General features: G+C 54.2%; 1 protein-coding gene across 1 annotated transcript in view; it reads left to right on the top strand.

Moving 5' to 3' along the window:
• LOC146199683 (apoptosis regulator Bcl-2-like) overlaps positions 1-18698 on the top strand; it is a 74831-nt gene extending 56133 nt beyond the window's left edge. The window contains exon 2 of the mRNA XM_084595187.1: positions 16029-18698. Coding sequence (XP_084451313.1) covers positions 16029-16175 — 147 coding nt within the window. The 3' untranslated portion in view covers positions 16176-18698. The remainder of the gene's footprint in view (positions 1-16028) is intronic.
• Positions 18699-21332: the final 2634 nt, after the last annotated feature.

Raw genomic sequence — 21332 nt, 5'->3', positions numbered from 1 at the left:
CGGCGCGTGCCGTACTGGGGTGCGATGCAGGGCCTCCGAGCCGGTCATTACGGGGCGGTAACTCGCGTCGCTGCGTTTGGTAGGCGGCCACGGGAGAGCATTAGAGAAGCGACCGTCTGGGGGAAAACCACGCTGCGTTCGCTTCGTTCTTGGCGACTTATCACCGCCGATCAGAGAGCCACTGCGGATCCGCTTTGGAAGTAGGCACGACGCGAAAGCTGTATTTATGCTTTGGTGCTACCGGTGGCAGGCGTCCTAATGGTTCACGAAAGCCGCCACGCTGGCTGCCTTTTTTCTGAAACAGTGGGTAAAGTACTTCATTACTGGCCGAGCTACTTTCGTTACGCAGAGATGGCCGAAGCTCACTGCCGCGTTGCCAGATGTCCACCGTGAACTACATCACTAAAATATACAAATGACCTTTCCTTTTTTTTTACTGTTTCTGGTCTTACTGGAACCGTTACTTGGTGGCGCATACAGCAAGGGTGCGGGGTCGATACGTTGGATGTCCGAGCGACGAAGTGAAGTCCCGGGCGATCGGAGCGCACGCAGCGCCCACTCCCATGTAGCGCCTGACGACAGCCGTCGTGAATGTTAAGCGCGGTGCTAGTCGGCGCAATCGTGAACCATCCCGCGCAGGATTACGTTACGTGATGCCTCGACGCCGTTCGGAGGCAAGAGCTGGATGCCGCGCCCTCGTGCACTGCTTCACACTATCCGGCGGACCGCCCGCGATCTCTCCGCGTTGCGTCACGTGCGCCTGCACCGCGCGGAGGCGCCTGGCCGCCGCCGCCTCTCCCTGTTCTAGCGAAGTAGCGCCGCCGCAGCCTAGGGTGCGCGAACTCTGCCCCCTGCTGCCATCTCCTTCCTTTTCTTCGCGCCTGCTTTCTTCTATCGTCGCCGGTGAGCAATGCCCGCGCGTCTCGTGACGCTGTGCTTGCGAGGTAGCGCCGCTTCGAGATTAGACGACGCCCCTGTTGCATTCGCTGCGTGCGTTGAAGAAACTCTTGCATGACGCTCTCGAGAGCTGCTTTTCCCAAAGCTTTCATTCGCGGTTCCGCGACGCTGAAAGACTTCTTCGATATCGCCCCAGTGATGAACTGGTGGTGGTGAAAACAAAAAAAAAAAAGGGGGGGGGGGGGACGTTTGTCAGATGATCAATGGGCTTCTTTACGTTGGCTTCGTGAAGTGGTCGTCAGACTGTGTCTTCGGCGACGTCCAAAGTCCAGCTCACGGCCCGCAGTTGTACCACAGGTTCGGAGCTGGAGAAAGGTCCTTACTCGTACGAATTACTCCAGGGCAAGGTGCTTTCGGGTGCCAGGCCCGCTTTCCATCTGACAACGGCGATCAGCTCCTATTTGAGGCGTCATTAGGTGCCTGATGAATATCAGAAATGTACTACCGCAATTTCGAAAAGAAATGCTTGTGCCACCGTCGTGTGAGGCGCTCTCTGAGAAACTTTTTCTGCATTTTTGTTTTCTTGAGATATGCATTTTAATTATGCATTTTAATTGCTCGCGTAGCTTTCCGCGCGTCTTCGAGCATTTCACTCTTCGTTCAAGGAGGTGTTCTGGCGTTTTCAAGAGCGCGCGCATGTTTCGTGGTCTTCGATCATGCCCGTCTCGTCTGCATCCTGTGCACACGCGCTGAACTCCAGCACTGAACTCCAGCACAGGTGTGCGCGCTGTCTATAATTGTTTTTTTTTTTTCCTTCTTTTTTTCCCCAGTTGCGTCTTCCGGGCCCTTGCCGGAGGACGCATCTTCCGCGCATCGACGTTCACGCACACGCGGGTGAGGATGCAGCGGCTTCTCGTTTTCGAGCTCTTCCTTGTCGGTCGTTTCCACCGCGGCGGCGATGACTGACGTCGGCGTGTCCCGTCAGACGTGGGAAACGAAAGGGAACGAAGAAAGCAACGCGAAGTCGCTGCTTGGAATCGCGCTCGCGAACACGTTGAAGACTCCTCTATCTGTCGTCATCGTGCTGCAAGGGACGAGCACTTTGCTCCTAGTACCTCAGCTGGGAAGGGGGTTGAAAGGAGAAAGGGAGGAGGGTATAGTGCATTGGGGAAAGGAGGCGGCTCGTCGGCGCTGTTCCGTAGCGTGGGAACGCCGCTGCCGGTCGGTTCTTGCGCTTTGCCGCCGTCTTTCTCTTTCCCACTGGCGCTTCTTTCTCTCTGGCGACCTGTGTGTTGTCTCTTCTTTCCTGCTGGCTTTACGGCGTTGGTGTTGATTCGCGAGCTATATCTTGTTTGCTCGCATGCGAGCAGGCGCCCAGGGCCACCCCCGACGTCCTTTTCTTCTTGGTGACGAAACGTTATATTGACTCGACCTCTAGCCGGTTTCGAGCCGTTCGCTCAACTGCCCCTCGCGAGGACGAACCAGAGGCGACGGCCCTATTTTTTATTTATTTATTTATCTATTATTTTATCCCTTGTGTATACACATCGGCGCTGCCGCCTGTGTATTCGAGTGGGATTGGAACGGTAATAGGCGCTGTGAATACTAGAGGCGAGAGAAGGAAGCTGACGAAAATAGCGCCCGGTTTCGTTTGACGCGCGCGTGTACGCGTCATCACTTCGGGGGATTTTCAGCAGTCAGCCTTCCGCGTCTTGGCCGTGAAAAGCGTCTCCTCCCCCCCCCCCCCCCCCCTTTGTTCCCCTTCCCTGTTCGGAGGACTGCGGATGATTTCGACCAGCTGGCGCTCCTTTAATGTGCTGCTCTAGTTTGTATTCACTTCACGGGATTGACATGGACATGTATGGGGTGTCGGCCACGTTTTTTGCGCACGGTTTCTTCGCGCATTTCTTCCACTTCCTGGTTCTGTATTTTCGCGGTTTTTCGTTTTCCCGAGTCCGCTCGGATCCTTTGATTTTCTCGTTTCAGTTATGTTCTGCCGCTGTGTTTCCAGTTGGTAACGTATCGCTTTTGTCCTCGGCACATGACTTAAAATGCCGCGGCACTGACTCTGCCGGTGCTAGCAGTGCAGAACTGTAATACAGCCAGCCGTTCACGTACCAAAGCCAGGTAATTTGAAAAGAACGTTCTGTTTCCCGTGTTTGTGCGGTATGATAAAGTTTTGAGTATTTAACTGTGAAAGTAGTTTAGCGCGCATCGAAACGGCTGTGTGGAAGTGGTCTTCCGCAGAGCGTGTGGATGTATAGGCGTAACGTGCGGGGTTAGCAGATGGTCACTGCGTCAACCTTGGTTGCAGTCCATTTGTTTCAGCCTGCTTTGTAGTTAGCGCCGCGTACGTTGGTGGTCGTCGACCCCGTACTTTTGCCAGCTATAAGAGCAAGCGCCTCTACACGATGGGGGAGGCGCCCTGCACACAGCCGATCGAAGCCGTCGCTGATTCACACCCTCACCCGGCCGCGCTTGCGCCTCCGAGCCCAGCGCGTTTATGGCCACTTTGGCGTTATTCCGCTGTCACCAGGCGCGTGAGGGGCACTTATTAAACCGGCGCCTTCGCGTCGCCCCCCCCCCGTAGTCGTCGTCGAGATGGCTCCGCTCCATCCGACAGCCCCGGAAGGCACGTTTGCTTCGTCGCTTCCGGGGCCAGGCGTTACTTTCGCAGAGTTCCCGTTCGCACATTTCGCTGGGATGGTCTCGATTCCCGCGCCCTTTTGCACGTGCTTGCGGCCGGCTGGTCGATTTCGAAACTATGCGAACACCGCCACCACTGGCACTTTCGTAGTCCGGAACCGCCCCCCTGGCGAATGTAATTCGTTGTCTTGGGTCGTGCTTGCATCACTTCATATCGCTTGCTTTTGTTGTTTGTACTTTTTTTAGCAGCTGTCTCCTCACTGACCGCACTCGCAGCTTCTCCCGCTCACTGTGGCGGCGCTTTTATGCAGTTTGATGTGACGGCAGAGACAGCGTGGTAGAGACTGAGTACAGTCACTCTCTTCCGCGTCCTTTCCTTTTTTTTCCTGTGATGTCCAGACACTGCGATTTAAGAATTCTACTCGAGTCGTAATGCAGGGAGAGTTTTCAAAATAATACATTGTGTTTAACTCGATTCATAGTCCTGAGCTCGGCGACTGCGTTTAACCGGTTCGCAGAGTGCGGTTGCCACTCCTCCTCTGCATCCGTCCCCCAGTGGTTGAGATACGGGGAACTCTATCCTTGTCGCTTCCTCCGCAGTCTCTCATATCAGGTCCTCGCGCAGCAGCGGCGGCAGCATCAGCGAGCTGGTGGTAACGCTTGCGGTGCATTTTGTTGCTCTGCGCTCGTGCACTCTGCGGCTCGCGGGGTTCCCATGTCGCGATGATTCGGTGACGGCGTCTTTTTCCCATGGTCTCCCCCCGCCGTTGCTATGCTCCGCTCCGTCTTCGTCGGGAGGGAGCGAAAAGGAGGAGGGAAGGCCTCTACGACCTCGCGAGGCGGCGATCGCCTTTACGTTCTCTCTCTCTCTCGCCGAGTGCTGCCTGTCGTCTTGTGTCACCCTCTCACCCTCTGCTACCACCCCGCCCTTCTTGAAGAGACGGGCGTTTGCATTTTTGCTCGCGGTGCGTCAGTACTTCGCCCCCTTCTCCTCCCCTCTGCGCCGGTGTCGCGTCTCTTTGCGGTCTTGGAATGCGGCTCATGGGCGGTGGCGGCGCCGCCGCATCGCTTTTTTGACGGGCCGTCGAACGCCGCAGTCGCCTACCGTGCGGTCCACGAATGACGCGGAGAATGCGAGTCTTCTTTTTGTCCCTGCGCTCTTCTCTTGCCCATCGGGTTCACCAGGCAGCGGACGGGCGGCAAAAAAGGAGCGGCCCCTGGGTCGTTCCGTGACTCGAGGGTTGTTGTCGGATGCTCAGCATCTCCGTGATCAACGTTTTTTCCCGTCCTCTTCCGAGGATCTGTGACAGTGCGGGAGATATGCACATATATCTTGCGTAACTGATGTGTTCCCGTGGAATCTGTTGTCGGAAGCGTTTTAGCGTGCTGCAAGTGCGACGATCCCTCAGTTCGTATAGAGCTTCAGGTCCAAGTTAACGGGCCACCCCGTGCGAAACCGCGGTACACTGTTCGTTAGTTTATGGGTTTATGGCGCATATAAGTGACGGTGGCTATGATGCGCCAACAACGGGATATCCTCGGCTCTTTTTTTATTTTTTTAGTCCTCGTCATTCTCCTCCGATGGCGCCTATTTTATTTCCCCGTTGCTTTTCCCTTCGACGGCTGCGTCTCACGACCCAAAACACGACGAGCGTTCGTGCCCGCAGCCTCGTGACAGGCTCTCGCCGATTGTTCTCAGCCCACCAGCAGCAGTAGCGCGGGAGCCAATTTCGTTTCGCGGTTGGCCGCGCGCGCGCGGCCTGTGGCTTCCCCGTCGAATCAATCACGGCGTTCCTTTTCCTTCTTTAATGACGTTCCTTTCCGAGCGCTCCTCACGTCGACGATGGCCGACGTTGTTGTCCTCGTTAAGCAGCGGTCGCCATGCCGGAGCAGGTGTACGAGTGCTGCTAAGACAAACCTTCGGATAGAACTGGCCGGCTTGGATGGAACTCTCTTCGAGTGGTTCGGGAATCGATTACCGTTCCAGCCTGTGTGACAGCTGAGGGAGAGGGTGCGAATCCACGGAGAGGCGTCGAAGGCGGCGCTTTCCTGCTTGAGGCTACCGCGGCCGGCTCTTGGTTGCTCGCAGGATTCACGGGGCTTTCCGTGCCTCTGGTTGTGCGTGCTGGAATGCCGCCATTGGCCAGTGCGGACTTCCATCTGAAGTGTACCCAGCGCTCGTAGATGTGGCGTACAAAGCGAAATTGCCGGACGGACCCCAAAACACCGCCCGCGTGCCTTCGTCCATCCTCATTTTATTAGCCCGTGTGCGTGCATATTTCTGCTTTCGCTTCCTCCTTCATCCCTTCTTTTACGGCGTGGTTCGGTGTCCACACCGATGGAAAGGCCCATTCACACTTGCGAGCCGCTCTGTTCGACCGCTGTTCACATTTGCAAAGACGACGTGCAGGTCTCGTCCGGAACGGCACTTGTCGATATTGACGGTCCACCAGCAACGAGAAGCCGGATGTAAAATTAATCATTGTTTCGGTGTGAAATTTGGTAGGTAGGTTAATTATTACCACCACTACCACTCCTAATCATTATTTGGGCCTCATTGGTGTTAGTTATGCTTCGCGGAACGCGGACACTTCCGTTCACGGACACTTCCGTTCACGGACACTTCCGTTCACGGACACTTCCGTTCACGGACGCTTTCGTTCACGGGCACGAACGATGAGGCATTAGAGCCTTTCCCCTCAAAAATGACTTCCGTTCACTTAAGCTGAGCCGCTGATTGGTTACCGGTTTGCTACCACCGGTCGCATGGCAGGAAATTCGAACAGTGTTGAAATGGCCTGCGACTGTCTCTTTTCGGCCAATGCGACCGTTTGAAACAGTGGCTTTTCGACCAAAACGGTCCATTCTTTCTATCGAAGAGCCAGCGACTTCCGTACATGGAATGTCTGCGTTTTTCGTCGGGAGCGCACCGAACCATCTGCTAAAACCGCAACGTATGCGATGTGCGGCAGGAGCTGCTGCGGCTGTATGGTGAGGGGCCATCATTTGCCTTGAAAAGCGTGGTTGGCCACCGTGCGATTCGCCGTGGCTACCGACGGCGCTCCTACCGCTGTTCGGGCCTCGAGGTCTTTCCTCCTAATGACCCGCGGGCCGCGCTGTAGACCCACTTCTCCGCGCCACGCCCCGCCCGCAGCAGAATCAGCCGTCGTCTTCCAACCCCCCTCGCGCGGCGTCCGTTTTCACGGTCGTGCCTCTGCCCTCCCGGTCTTCCACGACGGCGCCTCAAACAGGATGCGCTCCCCGCGGACGGAATGAAGCGGGCCGTTGTTCCTGTCAATTCCAGTAGGACCTGCGCGGCATTCTGCGCGGGCCATCGCTCGGCTACCTCCCTCTCCTCCGCCACCGTGCCCTGCGTGGTTCTCGCGGTTTCGCCTCTCATCTCCGCGATCATGCTGCTTGTTGCACACCCGCTGTGTCGGCGGAGGAGGGCCGTTGCGGAGTCGACGTCTTCGAACGGGATTTGTGTGGGGGATGCTGGCTGGCCGCGTTGGTTCTGTTTGCTGCCCCTTGGAGACTCGTCCACTGCTTGCCTTCCCTCGCGACCGGGTCTCTGCGTCCTTGCGTAGCGTGCCGCGCTCCCTGGGCAAATCGGTTTTGCGGCTCGCGCATACTCCAGGAGTTCTGCTCGATTGGCCGCGCGTCGTGTGGGCCGGAACTTATCCCCTGCGTCCTCGAGTGGCGAGGTCGGTTCCGCGTTACGCGTCTGTCACGCGCCCTGTTCCGCCGTTCGGTGACCCGTGGAGTGCCGCGGTGCGCTTCTATGTGCGTAAATTTGCATGCCGGGGGGCAAGTGACAGTGTGCGCCTACCCGTAGCCAGCTGAACGTGAAGATCATGCAGCCATAATCACTTGCATCGGTACGAGCGGTGTGCGACGTTAGTTCTAACTGCACTTATTTTTCTTTCTTCTGCCGGCTGGGCACGGGGCCTTATAAGGGTCGGCATTTAGTCTGTACTGGCTGCAGTGGAAGTTAACTGGGTCCTCCTGCTGTTGCTGTTTCATCCCATTGAAATGTAGCTTAACTTGTCACATACACGCGAGTCTGGTGAGAAGACGGTAGGCGCCGCCGAGTCGCTAACGTTCGCAAGTCGTTGCTTGAGTCTGTTCCCGGCTTACATCAGTGTGCGAAGAAAGGAAGCCGCTTATATAAAGCCGGTCACTTCCTGGATCGTGCCGCCGGGAGACTCGCGCTGATGCCGCCGCCCCGTGGCTTAGCCGCGCCCTTCGTCATCGTCTCCGCGTAGGCTCGTGCTCCCAAGCCGTGCGCGCTGGCTCGGAAGGCAAAAAGTCGCGCCGCGCCTTCTCGACGTGTGTGGCACCCGCGGGCTTCTTTTCTTTCCTTCAGGTCTGCCATAGCTTCCTCGTCCCAAATCTTTTCCCTGAATAACCGGGTTCGCCCCGTAAAAGCGCGCCTCCGTTCACGGTGGATGGGCTGCTGCCACGGGATGAGGAATACACGTGTCGGACAATTTCGAGGCTCTATTATAATAAAATTGTCAGATTACGCGGACGTCAGCTCTGTACTTCGGTATAAAACCTGCATTTTCTCGCTGTCGATATGAAGTAAAGGGAACAAATTGTCGTGCCCGAACTACATTTGCGCCGAATCGTACGTATGTATATGCGTTGTAGCGACTGAAGTACGCCTAGCGGAGAGTGTTGATCACGGTGGTGTTGATCTTTTGTTGTGTCTGAGGCAGCAGTTTCCAAGTTGCGTCTTCATGGCATTTTTTTTCTTCGAATTCGTTACTCGGGACGTACAGAGGTGGTGGATGGCTTAAATACTGTTCTCCGTGTAGCGGCTCGCTCCGGGCTTTATGCAAAGAACACCTTATGGAAAGAGCGCCTTCGCCGACTCGTTGGAGCCTGTGCCCTGTTTTGTTTCCTATGATCTCGCAGCGCCCTAACCAACTAAACCTAGGGGCGGACAGATTTGTTCACCCTATTAAAATGACCAAGGCTGCACATCAATTGCTAACGTCATTTGCGCCCAACATCTTGGGAAAATGCGAGGGCGTGTGAATTTGAGGCGTGATACACTGAAGACATATGTACGATGCGCATTTATCCGGTTTCCTCCTGTCTCTCTCTCTCTCTCTCTCTCTGCGCTATTGTGATTTTAAAATACAAACAAGTTGGAGCCGTTATTCAGCGCATCGCCGCAACGTGACACGCTCGTTGGATGGGTATTGTTTTATTCTCGACGCTGGCGATCGCTCTTCCTCTTGCTGTACTCGTGACTGCCTGTTTGTGTCGTTCGGCTTTTGAGTAGCGCTGTGGGGGTTGGAGCACTCTGCGATTAGGAGCTGCGTGAAGGGAACTTAATCGCGAGGGCTATGAATCACTACCCGGGGCGATGCTGGTTGGCTGGCGGATAGGAGCAACTCTGCTGCGGGCGTCGGGGTGGGTATTGCATGGTCTATTCTTCCCGCCTCGTCGGGAGGGTAACGGCGGCGTGACCTTGGGAGGCTGTTGAGCCTCTACCCTGGGAAAGGGCTGCGTCATCGCCGCGTTGCTGATGGGCAGCATCCGTCGCATGCCGTCGCCGACTGCCTCTGCTGACCCGCCCCGGGCGAGTTTGTTGCCACCGTATCGAAAAAAAATATATATATAATTACGCGCAGTCATTCGTGCAGTCTCGGTATAGCGAGCTTTTTGCAGCCTCATCAGTGTGGTGCGAGATTACTAATTAGCCTAGTTGACTATATTAAAATGAATGTAGACTAATTGGGCGTGTAATGATCTCGGTTTCGAGAGCGCGTACTTATTCTATGGCATTTCAGACTATATTTGCCTATTTTCGTCCAGGTTACAGTAAGTTTGCGGAATGGGGAGGGGGGGGGGGGGGGGGCGACAGTGTAGCTGGCCTCTTGCATACTCATGAACGCAGTAGAAAGCTGCGTCAGCCTTCCACCACAGCTGCGTGAGAAATATCGCCTTTTTCTTCATGGGCCAGGGCGAACCAAGGGCCGCCGAGTAGGCACGTGGGAGCCGAAGGGTTGTTCATCGCGTGTGCGTCTGCATTCCCGGGGCAACCTTGCCCGCCCTTGTATGTTGTGTGGGGATTGCTGCGGCGGCGGGAACAAGTACCAGCGCTGAGATAGCCCCCACCGTCGTCACGCGCGTGCAGATGCCGCCGTGACCTGCGGTGCGTGAAATCCGGGGGGCCTTGGGCGATCCCATCTGCGAAGCGCAATACGTCTTTTTTCCTTTTCCGCGCTGTTTCTGCTTTAGCAGCTCTACGCCTCCGCTCTGTTGCTGCCTCCCCTTCGTGTCCTTCGCTGGTTGTTTTACTTTGGTGCGGTCGACGCGTTTGTTTCTCCCCGCCCTTCTTGCCCAGCTCTTAGTAGTGCGGTCACGAATGCCGGGCGCGAAATCAAAGGCGCACGTTTGTGGCGCGCGCGTGCATGGAAAGCTTGTTTGCCTGAACGCAAAATGCGGGTCCGTTAGCGGGGCGCTGCGGCTAGGTCCGTTTACGAAGAGCCGCTCTAGGTTACGAATTCCCATGGTTTTAAAGTGTCTGTCGTGTATGACGTGAAACGCAACCGGTGAAACCAAACCACTTTCAAGGTTGGCACTTTTTGGTGCCGCGATGGATAGCAAAGTTAGTTGCCCTAGCAACCGTGAAGACTGCTCACGATCAGCACTTTTTCAAGCCAACGGCTGTGTGGCGTTTGGCGGCTGAAGCATCGATAGGACAATGTCTGCTCGCTTCCAACGGCCTGCTTGTCAGGACTGGGATTTTTCTCACTACGCCTTCGATGACGGCAGTTTGCGGATAAGCGCGGTCCCCGAGCGAGTGTCTGTCTTGGCCGCGAACGGTCTACTTTGCAGTAGCTTGGCTGCGAAGAAAATCCGGCTAACGACGGACAAGGAAGGGAAGGAGCGCGCCCTCGCTGGAGAAGGGAGAGAGGAAAGTGGATAGGTTCGGCGCATTCCAGAGGAGCCGAAGGCAGTGAAAAATGGCGGTCCGGTGGCGGCGGTCCGTCAAGCTGGCTTCCCACGGCCAAAAGGCGGCGCCTTTTCGACGGCGCTCGCCAATACCGCGAGATAGATCGCTCGGGCTCGCACTGGAGTGCGTCGAGCCGGTGTGGCCGCGCTCGCTGGTTGGCTGTGAGGAGGATAGTGACGGGAGGGGGAATAGCCCTCCCGTAATGGGAACTGTGTGTGGCGGTCCCGAAAGACAAAACGCCGGCGTCCTTTTTATTTTTATCTTCCTTTCCCCGCGAGGCTTCCTTCCGGCTATCTTGGCGTGCCTCGCTCTGATCGAGGCTGTGATTTACGTTCGGCGGGAGAAGACCGAGCGCCAGCTCGCCCGCCGGCTGCCGCGGTCTTCATTTCTGCTGCCCGCGCTTTCACTCGCCAAATAGCTCGGCTGCCTGTTGGTGATGCGCACACAGATTTCTCGCCTCGAGGCCCGAAAACTCGGAGCCGGTCGGCAAGGCGTGGAAGCGAAGCCCGTTTGCAGCAGGCATCAGGACGATGCCCCGTTCACCTTGCCGCGTCCAGACAGCGGAAGCTCCGGCCCGTACGTGCGGCTGGTTTCCGAGGGGTGCCCGCCCGCGAGCACACGTGGTACGGTGTCCCCTACTTCGCCAGAGCCGGCGTTGCGGTAATGGTGGTCACGGGGAAGACTGAACAAAAGCCTTTTGTTTCTAGGTGACGCTAGAATTGCTCATATGATGTGGCGCCCCCTATTGCTGCATCCGGGAGTGGAAGGGAGGCGACCGCTTTGTTTTTTGAGTGCGCGAGGTAGGGCGGGAGGCGGTGCAACACTTTGTCCCGATCCGTCTTCGCGTCCATCATGGTTTCGAGATCCGCATGGAGGCCGTTGCCTGCACAGCGCTGCGCTTTCTTGTGTGCCCCAGGGTGCTGCGCTAGATGCTCCCTTAAAACCAAGTCTGCAGTATCTTTCCTGCGCGGATTCTTGGGCGTCCGTGGTCAGGGGCACAGACGTTTGTCTTTCGCGTGTGCCTGTAGAGTCTTTTGCAAACGGTGCAGCGCAGGTGGTGCGGCGTTTTGTTTGCCATCCGAGAGTGCATATCCCATGTGCGCGCGGGGTATTTCCGTGGCGGTCTCCTCTGTAATGGCTGTCGAAGAAAGCAGACTGACTACGCCCGGCCCAAAGCGGCTTCGCCGCGCACACGTGGGACTGCGGCGGCGTGAGGGGCCTTTCCTCAAAGACGTTAGGGGCTGAATCGTCGTCGCTTCCCGCGCGGGAGGCGCCTCCCTCTGGCGTCTGCGATCCCACGCCCGGCGCCGTCACTCCGCCTCGCTGGCGGCGGCCGCGCAGTCCGATTGTGTTTGTGTGTTGCGCTGTTAATTTCCCCAAGGTCGTTCTCACGGAGCGTGTGGCGGACACGTTGTCGCTGTCATAAAGAGGCGCCACTGCCGCTGCGCGCGTGTTGCGTATATGTGTGGGTTTGTGGTAGTCCCATCCCTCTCTCTCTCTCTCTCTCTCTCTCTTTCTCTCTCTCTCTTTCTCTCTCTCTCTCTCTCTCCCATTTATTTGGCTAGCATGGTGGTCTTCGAAGGCGCCTCCCCTCCGTTTGCTTCCTCTATCCTGCTGCCTGCTTGTCGTCTTCCGTCTCTTTGCCGGCACTGTTCCTTTTCGCAAGGCCACTCTCAACTCTCCGCTACAAATCTTTTGTTTTCTGTGTTGTTATTCGTCCCGCTGAGTATCTCCCTCGCGGCAGACGGTGGCCGCCTTTTACGACAGTTGCGGGCGATACCGCGACGGTTCTTTCCAAATGTTTGTTGGTGGTCGTCTGCGGCTCTTCCTTGGCGCTCTAAACGAGACGTTTTTGTGTGTGTACTTCTATAAAGCGACTGTTGCTGCACGTCGATGGTGGCCTTGTGTTGAATGGCGGCAGTTCTGAGATAGAGGACGTTACTGAACTCTGCGCTGAAGTGACGATGATCAATCCGCCGGTTCCTTTCCTGCCCTTACCCCTAGGCTCTCTTCACTTCTGATTAACACCGTTGCGCGCCGTAAAGCACCGTCTCATTTTCTTCTGTCTGCTGTACGAGCCGTTTCCTCGTCCAATTTCCTACCCTGTCAAATTTAGTAGCCCCTCGCACACTCCTAAAGCTTTCCCGTTTTCTTCTCCCTCTCCTGCATACTCGCACCGCTGGTAAACGCGCTGCCCAACTCTTGTTTGGCCACATGTCTGCACACTCCCCTACACGCCGCGCTTCTGGTTTGCTTCCGGCGTCTTTTTTCCCACGTCTAACCTCGCGCCATAAGTTGCTGTCTTACTGCGCGTCAGGGCCATGCAGCCGGGCGAGCTCTTCTCCACGGCCTCGCATGAGTTGGAAGGAGGGGGATGTCTCCCGTGTCGCGCCGTCACCTCGCAACGAGCCTGTGCATCTCTCCTCGTGACGTTGACACACTACCCCGTGTGAAACGAGGCGGAACGCGAGGCGCATCGAAACAATCCTCGCCAGGCAAGAAGAAAAAAAAATGCTAATCAATTCAGCCCAGAGGAGGCGAGACGACAGATTAATAAAAGAAAGCGACAACACACCCCCTCCCCCCTGCCTTGTTCACGTTTTCAGTGTGTTCTATCAGCCTCTCCCCTTGCCTCAACCAATGCGCTAATAAGGCCGGCATCGTTCGCCCTTTCCTTCCTTTACGGGGGTTCTGCAGACACGGATACAGGGTTCACGTCTGAACAGGGAGGGAACCGCGCGCCGATGGCGGTAGAGAACTCGCCCGTAGCTGCTGCTTTGTTCCTTGAAGTCCTTACGCGCGCGCATGTTTGCCTAACCGTATTGTAATACGCACTTGGAAGACGAGGCTGCCGCATGCAGCCGTTTCAGCGCCTGGCTCGGCCGTCGCCGCGTGAGAAAGAATACGCGGCGCGCCCCGCGGTCTGTCATTCTCGAAGCAAGGTGCGCGCGTCACGGTGTTGTGCGGAGGTGCGGGAACTCTCGAAGGTCGCACCTTGCGCCGTGCTTGTCTTCTCACTCGGCGCTTGTGTAAATAGGGCACGCCTTCCCGGCTGCTGCGGCGGTGCATTCATGTCACGTCAGGTTCGCGCTTGACGCTGGAAAGAAAGGATTACAAGGAGGACGCGCGCGAACACAAACCGTTTCTGCCGTTGCTCTGCCTCCTCCTTTTGGAACCAGGAGGACTTTTTTTTTTTTTTTTTCATTTTCGTGTATTTGGGAGAGGCGGAATCTGCGTTTTCGCTCCACATTGCAAGGAAGGGTTCTCTGAAAGCCTGTTTCGCAATACTGTGCGTGGAAAACCCGTTAAAGAGCGCAGGGCAGCGCACCGTTCCCAATTTTGCGCCACGTTTAGTTTGCGGCAGGTCTCGGCGCTTTCCCGTATGCTTTTAAACGCTACTCCTAAAACCTTGTAGGCGCGTCAAATGCGTGCGCGCGAACTCCGTTCCCCGATCTTGATCGGTTGCGGTTAGCGCGCGCACGGGAGAGCGTCGTAGCTTCATGCGCTGTCGCCAGCTGCTAGCCGTGGTCTTCTCCTCAAAACGCGCGCTAATATGCTCTCTGGGCGGGGAGACGTCACGCCCGTTTAGAGAAGCGCGTGCGCGTTTGAAGCAATTTGCATAAACTGGACCGGGAAATTGAGGGGTCGTTTCGCTTGTTTCCTTTCAACGGAGTTTTTCTCTATATTTATCGAGTCTTTATGACTGACGTGCCTGAATTGCGAGCGCATTTTTAAATCTTGCGGCCCGTGGTGTCAAAAGCGCTGACGGCGGGTACTGTGTTGTGTGCTTGGGGCTGATGTGGAGGGTTTGAGGTGCGCGGAATTTGAACCGGCAGTTGAGTCCCTATTCTTTTCTCAGCGGCGTTTGGCGGGCCGGATGCGGTAAAGGGTGGCCGCGGTGTCGCATTTGTTGCCACGCCCATTCATGGCGGCCTGTCGCGTCCTTCCATCCACATTAGCCCGCGCATCGCTCATTGGACTTTTGGTGTCCGCAGCCTCTGCTTAATGACAGCCAGCTGCTTGTTTTTACTCGGGAGCGGGTTGCTGCACTCGCTGGTCATGTGACATTTAATGGAGCATTGTTCGGTCTTTCGACAGCACAGGTATTCGTGTGGTGCGCGCGCTTTTTACTTTTCGTGTTTGCCACGCAGTGAACACGTTAAAAACGGTACCGTTCGCCCTCATTCGTTAAGCACTCGCAGGTATACTCGGTGACTGGCTGCACCATTGCCAGACTGGAGAAAGCTCGCGGAGTGACGAAAGTCGACGAAAGTGCAGACTCGAGTCCGCGAGCGAGCGCACCAGCTTGCCTGCACACATAGACATCCTTGCGTCGCGAAGTGCGTCAGCGTCTTGTTTTCCTCTGATCGCTGTTGCCTCTATATCTCGCTTGCTTGCGTGTCAGAAATGGATCCACCAGTCAAGTGCCGATTAGGGCGCGTGACGCCGGCGCGTTATGGATGCCGGCGCCTTCAACTCGGCATGGTTTATTTCGACGCAAGTCAAGTTGCCGCATAATTTTAATTGCGACGCGCGCCATGCGCGTCTCTGAGACGTCGCGGTGGCGTCAATGGAAAGTTTGTGGCAGCTGTACCGAAAAGACGCAGAAAGTTGGATTTTGGCCGTGCGGTGGAAATCTCGACTTTCCTCAAGTGCTTATCAACTGTCGGATTCAGCGCTACGGCAATTCGATTCCCACTCGGTTCCTTGCCGCATTAATCGAGGACGATATTTTTTATGCTGCTTACTTTCGGATATTCTGCCATGTCTAAAGTAATGATCCGAATCTGATGTCTTTATTTTCTCCGGTGGCCTCCCGTACCCTGCACCATAGTCGCCTTATGTGGCTGCTCTTCGAATTGGTAGGGTCTGAAAGCTAGCAGGGAGCTGGCGAATCGATCGTCAAATAGACGACGCCTGCGCGTCGACGCTTCCAGTACTTGTGTTTAGTGCCGTGCAGTCACTCACGGCTATTTTTTATTTTTGCCTTGCGTTTTTTTTTTTTTTTTTTTTTTTTTCTTGTCATTTTATTGACTTCAAGAGCTGCGTTCGTTGCTTCTCTCTGGCCTGGTGCTCTTGACCTGTCGCTTGCCAGGCATTTTGACCTGCCTGCTGCTAACCGGTCAGCCTTTGTGTCGTCGGAGGCATTTAGCGGCTACGTTATTGCTTAGGAGTTTCGTTTTTTTTTTTTCTTCCTCTTCATTGACCAACTGGAGTTGCGCTTGCTAATTTGCGCCCCGGAAGTGTGCTGTTCGCCAAACAATAAATCAAGTATCCCCCTTAAGCCTGCCTTTGTTTTGCGGTGCTTGAAGTAATATAATCGTCGTGTACACTGTTGGCGGGCAGTCTTACTAGGGGCCAGTTTCGTCCGGCATTGATGTGTGGCTCTTTCTAGAGTCCCAGTATAGTTAGTCTCATATAGCACTCACGCTTCTAACTGCGCTTGAGCTACGCGATCGTGGGGGCTGACGCTTAACTGATCCGTTCTCCCTTTTTGTTTGCTCCTGTGCAGGACGGCCTGGTCGTGTTCAGCGAGGAGCGCGACGACACCGGGGCGGCCGAGTCTCCGTGGCCCATCTTCAAGAACGTGGTGTGCGGCGTGGCCGTCACCGCCCTGGGTGCCCTCACGCTCGGCGCCTTCCTCACGTCCAAGTCGTAGTTTCTCCACGGCGACGCTGCACTGGACGACGCTCCTCCGCGTCCTCGCGTCGTCGGTGCGTGCCCTTTATTACCTGCCTGACTGACAACACCAACACACAGACTTCACGTGTACCTGCACCAACGAAGGGGGATCCGGTCGGGTCCTTTTTGTAACCAGCTGTCCTGCTGTGTTCACTGTGCGCGGCTCTGCTGAGACGGTGGTATTGCATCTCCCGTTATGGCGCACGTCATCTGGTTCATCGTGCGGGGATTCCGTTGACAAGTGCCGCATCTCCTCCGGGGTGACTTGCGCGTACAGTGGTGAAGCCAGCGACTCTCGTCTATGCGGCCGCAGCGTTGCTCACTTGCGAGTTCGTTTTATCACCAGCGTCTGTCTCGGTTGTGTTGCACGTTGCTGCCCGGATGAGCTTAGTCTCGTGTTGTGCGACCTCTGTGGAGCGGCTGAACGGGCCTAAGGAGTGTCACGTCTGTGTAGTTGGCGTTTGCCGAAGCAGATGTGAGTGAACGTCCAACAGCGGGCCCCCAGGGGCTCTTTCTCTCCGTCAAACTACCGCCGCACACCGTCGATGACCAACATGTGTCGGGGTGCTTGAAACTGCGCTGCTTCGCCATCGGTGTCCGCCGGGACTTCCTGAACGAAAAAGTGATGCCTAGTGGCAGCGACGAACAGTGCGATTGCCATTTTCTTTTATGGCATGCGTGCGTTTTAGAAGTCTGTGCGTGCTACTTGTGTGCGTGTGTCTCGCCTCCGGTAAAACTTCAAACTTCCCTCCCTTTTTGTCCGACTTTGTTGAACGCGTTTTGTCTCGTTACCTTATGTCACGTGTAAGCACACGATGATTACATTTTACACTGTGCGACCACATGCAAAAACAGCCGAGCGAACTATATCGAAATGTGGGAGAATTTTGTTTATTTTTAAAACTTTTTACATTTACCTGATTCCTGTGAATGTGTAAGCGTCTATCACCGATGGCTCTTTGTTGTGTTTAAGACTTTCGTTTTGTTTTTTTGTTTACGTTTTATTTGCGTGAAAATGCTCTAGCCCTCCAACGCCGGACTTCGGTACTGCCAGCAGCGCCAGCTAGTCCAACGTGGCCAGTGAAAACAGCCGTCAGCTGAATCATCCGGGGCTGTCAGTTAGTGCAAGTGCCGAAGCCCGCTTAATCAGTCCTGCCCCAGATTCGTGTGGTTGAATGGCAGATTGCTATTGCTGGATGTCTGCGTGGAACAGTCCTTCACTGCCGTTTTTCGTGTCATTGGTCTTTTTTTTTTTTTTTTCGAGCGTGCGTGTGCCTTGTACTTGAACCACCACCACGTTCTTCTCAAACTCTGGCCCGGGCTTCCACCGCTGCTTCTGATCTGATGTCACCCCAACTCGATTTTCTTGCAGTGAAAAAAAAAAGTAAATAGAAGCTAATTGCATTTTAATTTCGCGCGGAGGTAATTGTGCGAAGTGTTGTGGTCACTTTCACTGTCCTTCAATTCTGTGAACGCATGAATGTTCTCTCGGATGTCGAGCGTATGCGAGCTGCTTGCAAAGAGTATTATTTCGCGTTATCGGTACGGGCCCCGACGACCCTGGCAGGTCCGCCACACCGGCATCACTACGCCATGTGTTCAAACGTGTCTCCAGTATACGCGCATTGGCTGACATGTCCTCCGATTCGGGACGGTGCCAAACGCGCTAGTATGAAAATTCATCCGGTGCTGGAACTCGTTTCCTTTGTTGTTTCGTCCATCTAAATGGCGCCCAGTTCATGCCGTTCACTTGGGCAGCTTTGACTCTACATTGCCGTTATTGGTTGGCACCCCGGGTCGCGGGTCTCCTCTGCCCGAATTTTATTCACATAATAGAGAGCAGCAGCTCGCTTATGTACACTAGCTGCGTCCCTGATCCCCCCATATTTATAATTTATGCTCGCGCAGGACTCGCGTTGGTACCTTCAGCGAATCTTATAGGAGTACATCAAGGACTTTTTTATGATGGGAGTGGTTGCTATATCGCCGGGCAGAAGGGTGTAAGTGACGTCATTCTCGCTCGTCTCTTTGTGCTCAGTAGAATATTCATCGCTCTACGACCCCCCCTCCCTCCCTCCCTCCCTTTCTCTTCCTAGGCCTCATTCTACACCAGTCATGTGCGCGGCTCCAGGGGGCCGCCCAACTTCCTTTTGTTTTCCCAGCAAGCCACATAAGTCCATTGGTAAAGGCCTTGAGCATACCGTAACCTGAGGCTTGCGCGCGATATCCCTTGCCGAATACACGCGGGGATTTTTATACAGTTCAATGGCAAGCTTTTATACATAGTTATTTGAATATTGCGTTTATTCTACTTGGCTTTCGTTCAACATTTTTAGTGTTACTGAGTTGTTCCTTTTCCCCTGTGGTGATCCATCTTATGTTCCTGTGTCCAGCCGCAGTTTCTGATTGTTCGCGTTCGTTCTTTAAATATTTTGCGTTTTGGAATCTGAAGAAAGAAGCTATTTGAAGTACTAAATAAAAATCACGTTATGCTGTAGAACCTTGTGTGTGATGTCTCGTTTTTTCTTCTCTGCTTGCGGGAGCATAGTACTCTCGTTTTGTGCCCTGTTTGGTGCGCCCAATGAAGGGGGACGCATCGAAAACACCCTGGGCTGTAGTGGCTATGTGGCCGCTTTGTTCGGCGGTGTTGTGGGATCGATGCTCGATCTAATTTTAATGAAAGCGAGGACGAATGCAAAGTCCTCCTTGCACTGAGTTGCTGGCGCGTGTGAAAACTAGGTGGGCTGCAATTATCCGGAGAGCTCTGTGACAAAGGGCTTACAGGTCCTCAGTTTTCAAAGCAAAGGTGCAGTTTTGGCACCAAGACCTTGTGCTCCAGCATATGTTTCCAGGACGACAAAATTTGCGTGGTGTCTGTGATCTAAGACGTGGAAAACTGCACGAAAGATACTTTCTGGCAAATATTTTTGTCAGGTTATCAAGTTTTGAACATGTGAATAAAATGTGATTTGCAGTGAGCTCATCACCACAGGATTCACATACAGGGGCACGAAAGATTCGGGTAGTAAAGTGAATGGTTGAACGCCTGGTACAGTGCGCAACTCGTTAATCGTTGCCTTTGGTCCACCTTTCGTGCCGTTTTTCCAGTCTTACTTTGTTGCCTACCTACCCGCTGCCAAGTACGCCGAGTGGACGCCCTTGTCAGAGCATGATCTCGCTCATGTCGTGCAATTTCGAACCCTAGCTCTGAAATGTATGGGAAGTTTACTTAAGGGACATCGAACCTGGAATGTATGTAAGTACAATTCAATACACCTGCGGTTAAAAGGGGGAAAGTAGAGAATGCATCTAGAACGGGCGCGCCTTCGTCGGCAAAGCCACAGTCTCATAATTACGATGAACTATTACACAACACGGTTGAGTATAGACAGAGGGCGATAAGGACAATATCCTCTTTGTCGGCTCAGAGTTGTCACTGGCGCATCAAAATCGTGGCACACCAAATAGCCCATCAGCAAGTGTCGCCTAAGTGTCGCGATCGATGAAGAAAGGGGCGACGGCGGAGTGGTACGGACAGATTGAAGGCGTAACCTCGCATTAACGAAGTACCATGGATGTTTCACCTCGTCCGTGGCTGCGGTCACCTCTTTTTTTTTCCCGTGGTTGCGCTTAGTGCATCGTGGGCGCGACGTTCTGCTTGATGTCTGCTCGCTGGAAAAATGGTACGATTTTAACGTAGTTTAACCGAGTAAGACGTGCGAAAACCAGTAGGAAGCGCGAGAGTTTGCTACAGTCTGCATGCGGTGCGTTCAGTTGCGGCGATCCTACGAAATTCTAATACCCTTGCGAAAATAAATGTTTTGTCCTCCTCCCACTCGCTGCCCGCAAGTAATGCCTGGGTTCGAAGCCACTTCACTCTGTCGGTTTTTTTTTTTCTTTTTTTTTCTTTTTCTTAGTTGGAGAGCACTACGTGCGGACACACAAACGTTAGTCTATTTTGCTAGGCTGTATCAGGGGTTTCATCTGGTTGGACCGACACCTCGCGAAAACGCTGATTTGCCCGCGTCAAGATACGTGATCGGGATGTCACGGTATGACTGGCCAGTGGGGAGTCGGGGACAAACAAGATAGTTGTGCTGCTCTGAGGGCCGTACGAGTGCTTTCGCACCAATAGTAACTCGCAAGGTTTCTGACCGTCGCACCCGGCTTCGTCTCCGTTCTCCCTTAACTTGCAGGACCACGTAACGTGCGCGCCATTAAACCGAATCGTCTTTGCGCCATAACTCGGGTCGCTAACGGCTCGATCGAAGTACGCCGCCTGTGGGTCGCACACTACTATTATATACGGACTTCGCTTGAAGTGGCCGCGTTCATTTGTCACGTGGAATGCGCGCACTGTGAAAGAATGAACGACCTGAATGTCGGGCGGATTAGCAGCGTCTTTGGTGCGAGCTTATCGCCCTGGCCGTAAATCTGAGGAGCGCCTATCGCGTGAGCGTGTGTATGTGTTTCAAAGATAGCCCAGCCGTATCAAACAAGCGGAAAGAATTGAGGTAACCTTCCATGGAACGTTTCTTTAACTGGCACATGACAGTCCAGCGCGCATATACATCTTCGAGTTTTGTTTGCTGTTTACACGGCGTAGTTTGTTTAGCGCCACCGTTGGGCGGCTTAATCATTCTTCTCTTTTGTCAAACGGGGCGTGTTGTGTATATATAACAGTGATATTGCACACAACTGTAAGCTGGGATTCGCGATCACCTATAGTGAGTAGTAAGGAAAATAAAACCGCAGCATTGCACAGGATGGATTTTCCTCATGTCTCGCCAACTGGCTTACACATCTACCCTCCTAGGTTATATAGTAAGTAGATTCTAAGCCTAGCGTGACTTTTGTCAAGTAATTAGGCTTCACAGTCTGTGATGGTAATTTTTAGTTACATTTAATTAATGTACGTATAGTGGAGGACAAAAATATGTACTTGTTTAGTATAAATTCAAAATATTGGAGAAAAATATCGATTTGCTATTGAATATATTTTGGTGCAATAATACCTGTTGCACTAGCCAAGAGCAGCTCGGGGCATTAATCGTCTTGCTTCAGTTCGTTGTTCAACATTGTCTTTAGCGGACTCTTCCAATTTCTTTATTTTTTTGGTTTGCTAGAAGTTACA

The sequence above is a fragment of the Amblyomma maculatum genome, chromosome 2 (genome assembly GCF_055883805.1).
Source record: "Amblyomma maculatum isolate TAMU_Amacu chromosome 2, ASM5588380v1, whole genome shotgun sequence".
NCBI lineage: Eukaryota > Metazoa > Arthropoda > Arachnida > Ixodida > Ixodidae > Amblyomma > Amblyomma maculatum.
This window is presented reverse-complemented; position numbering and strand designations above follow the sequence as displayed.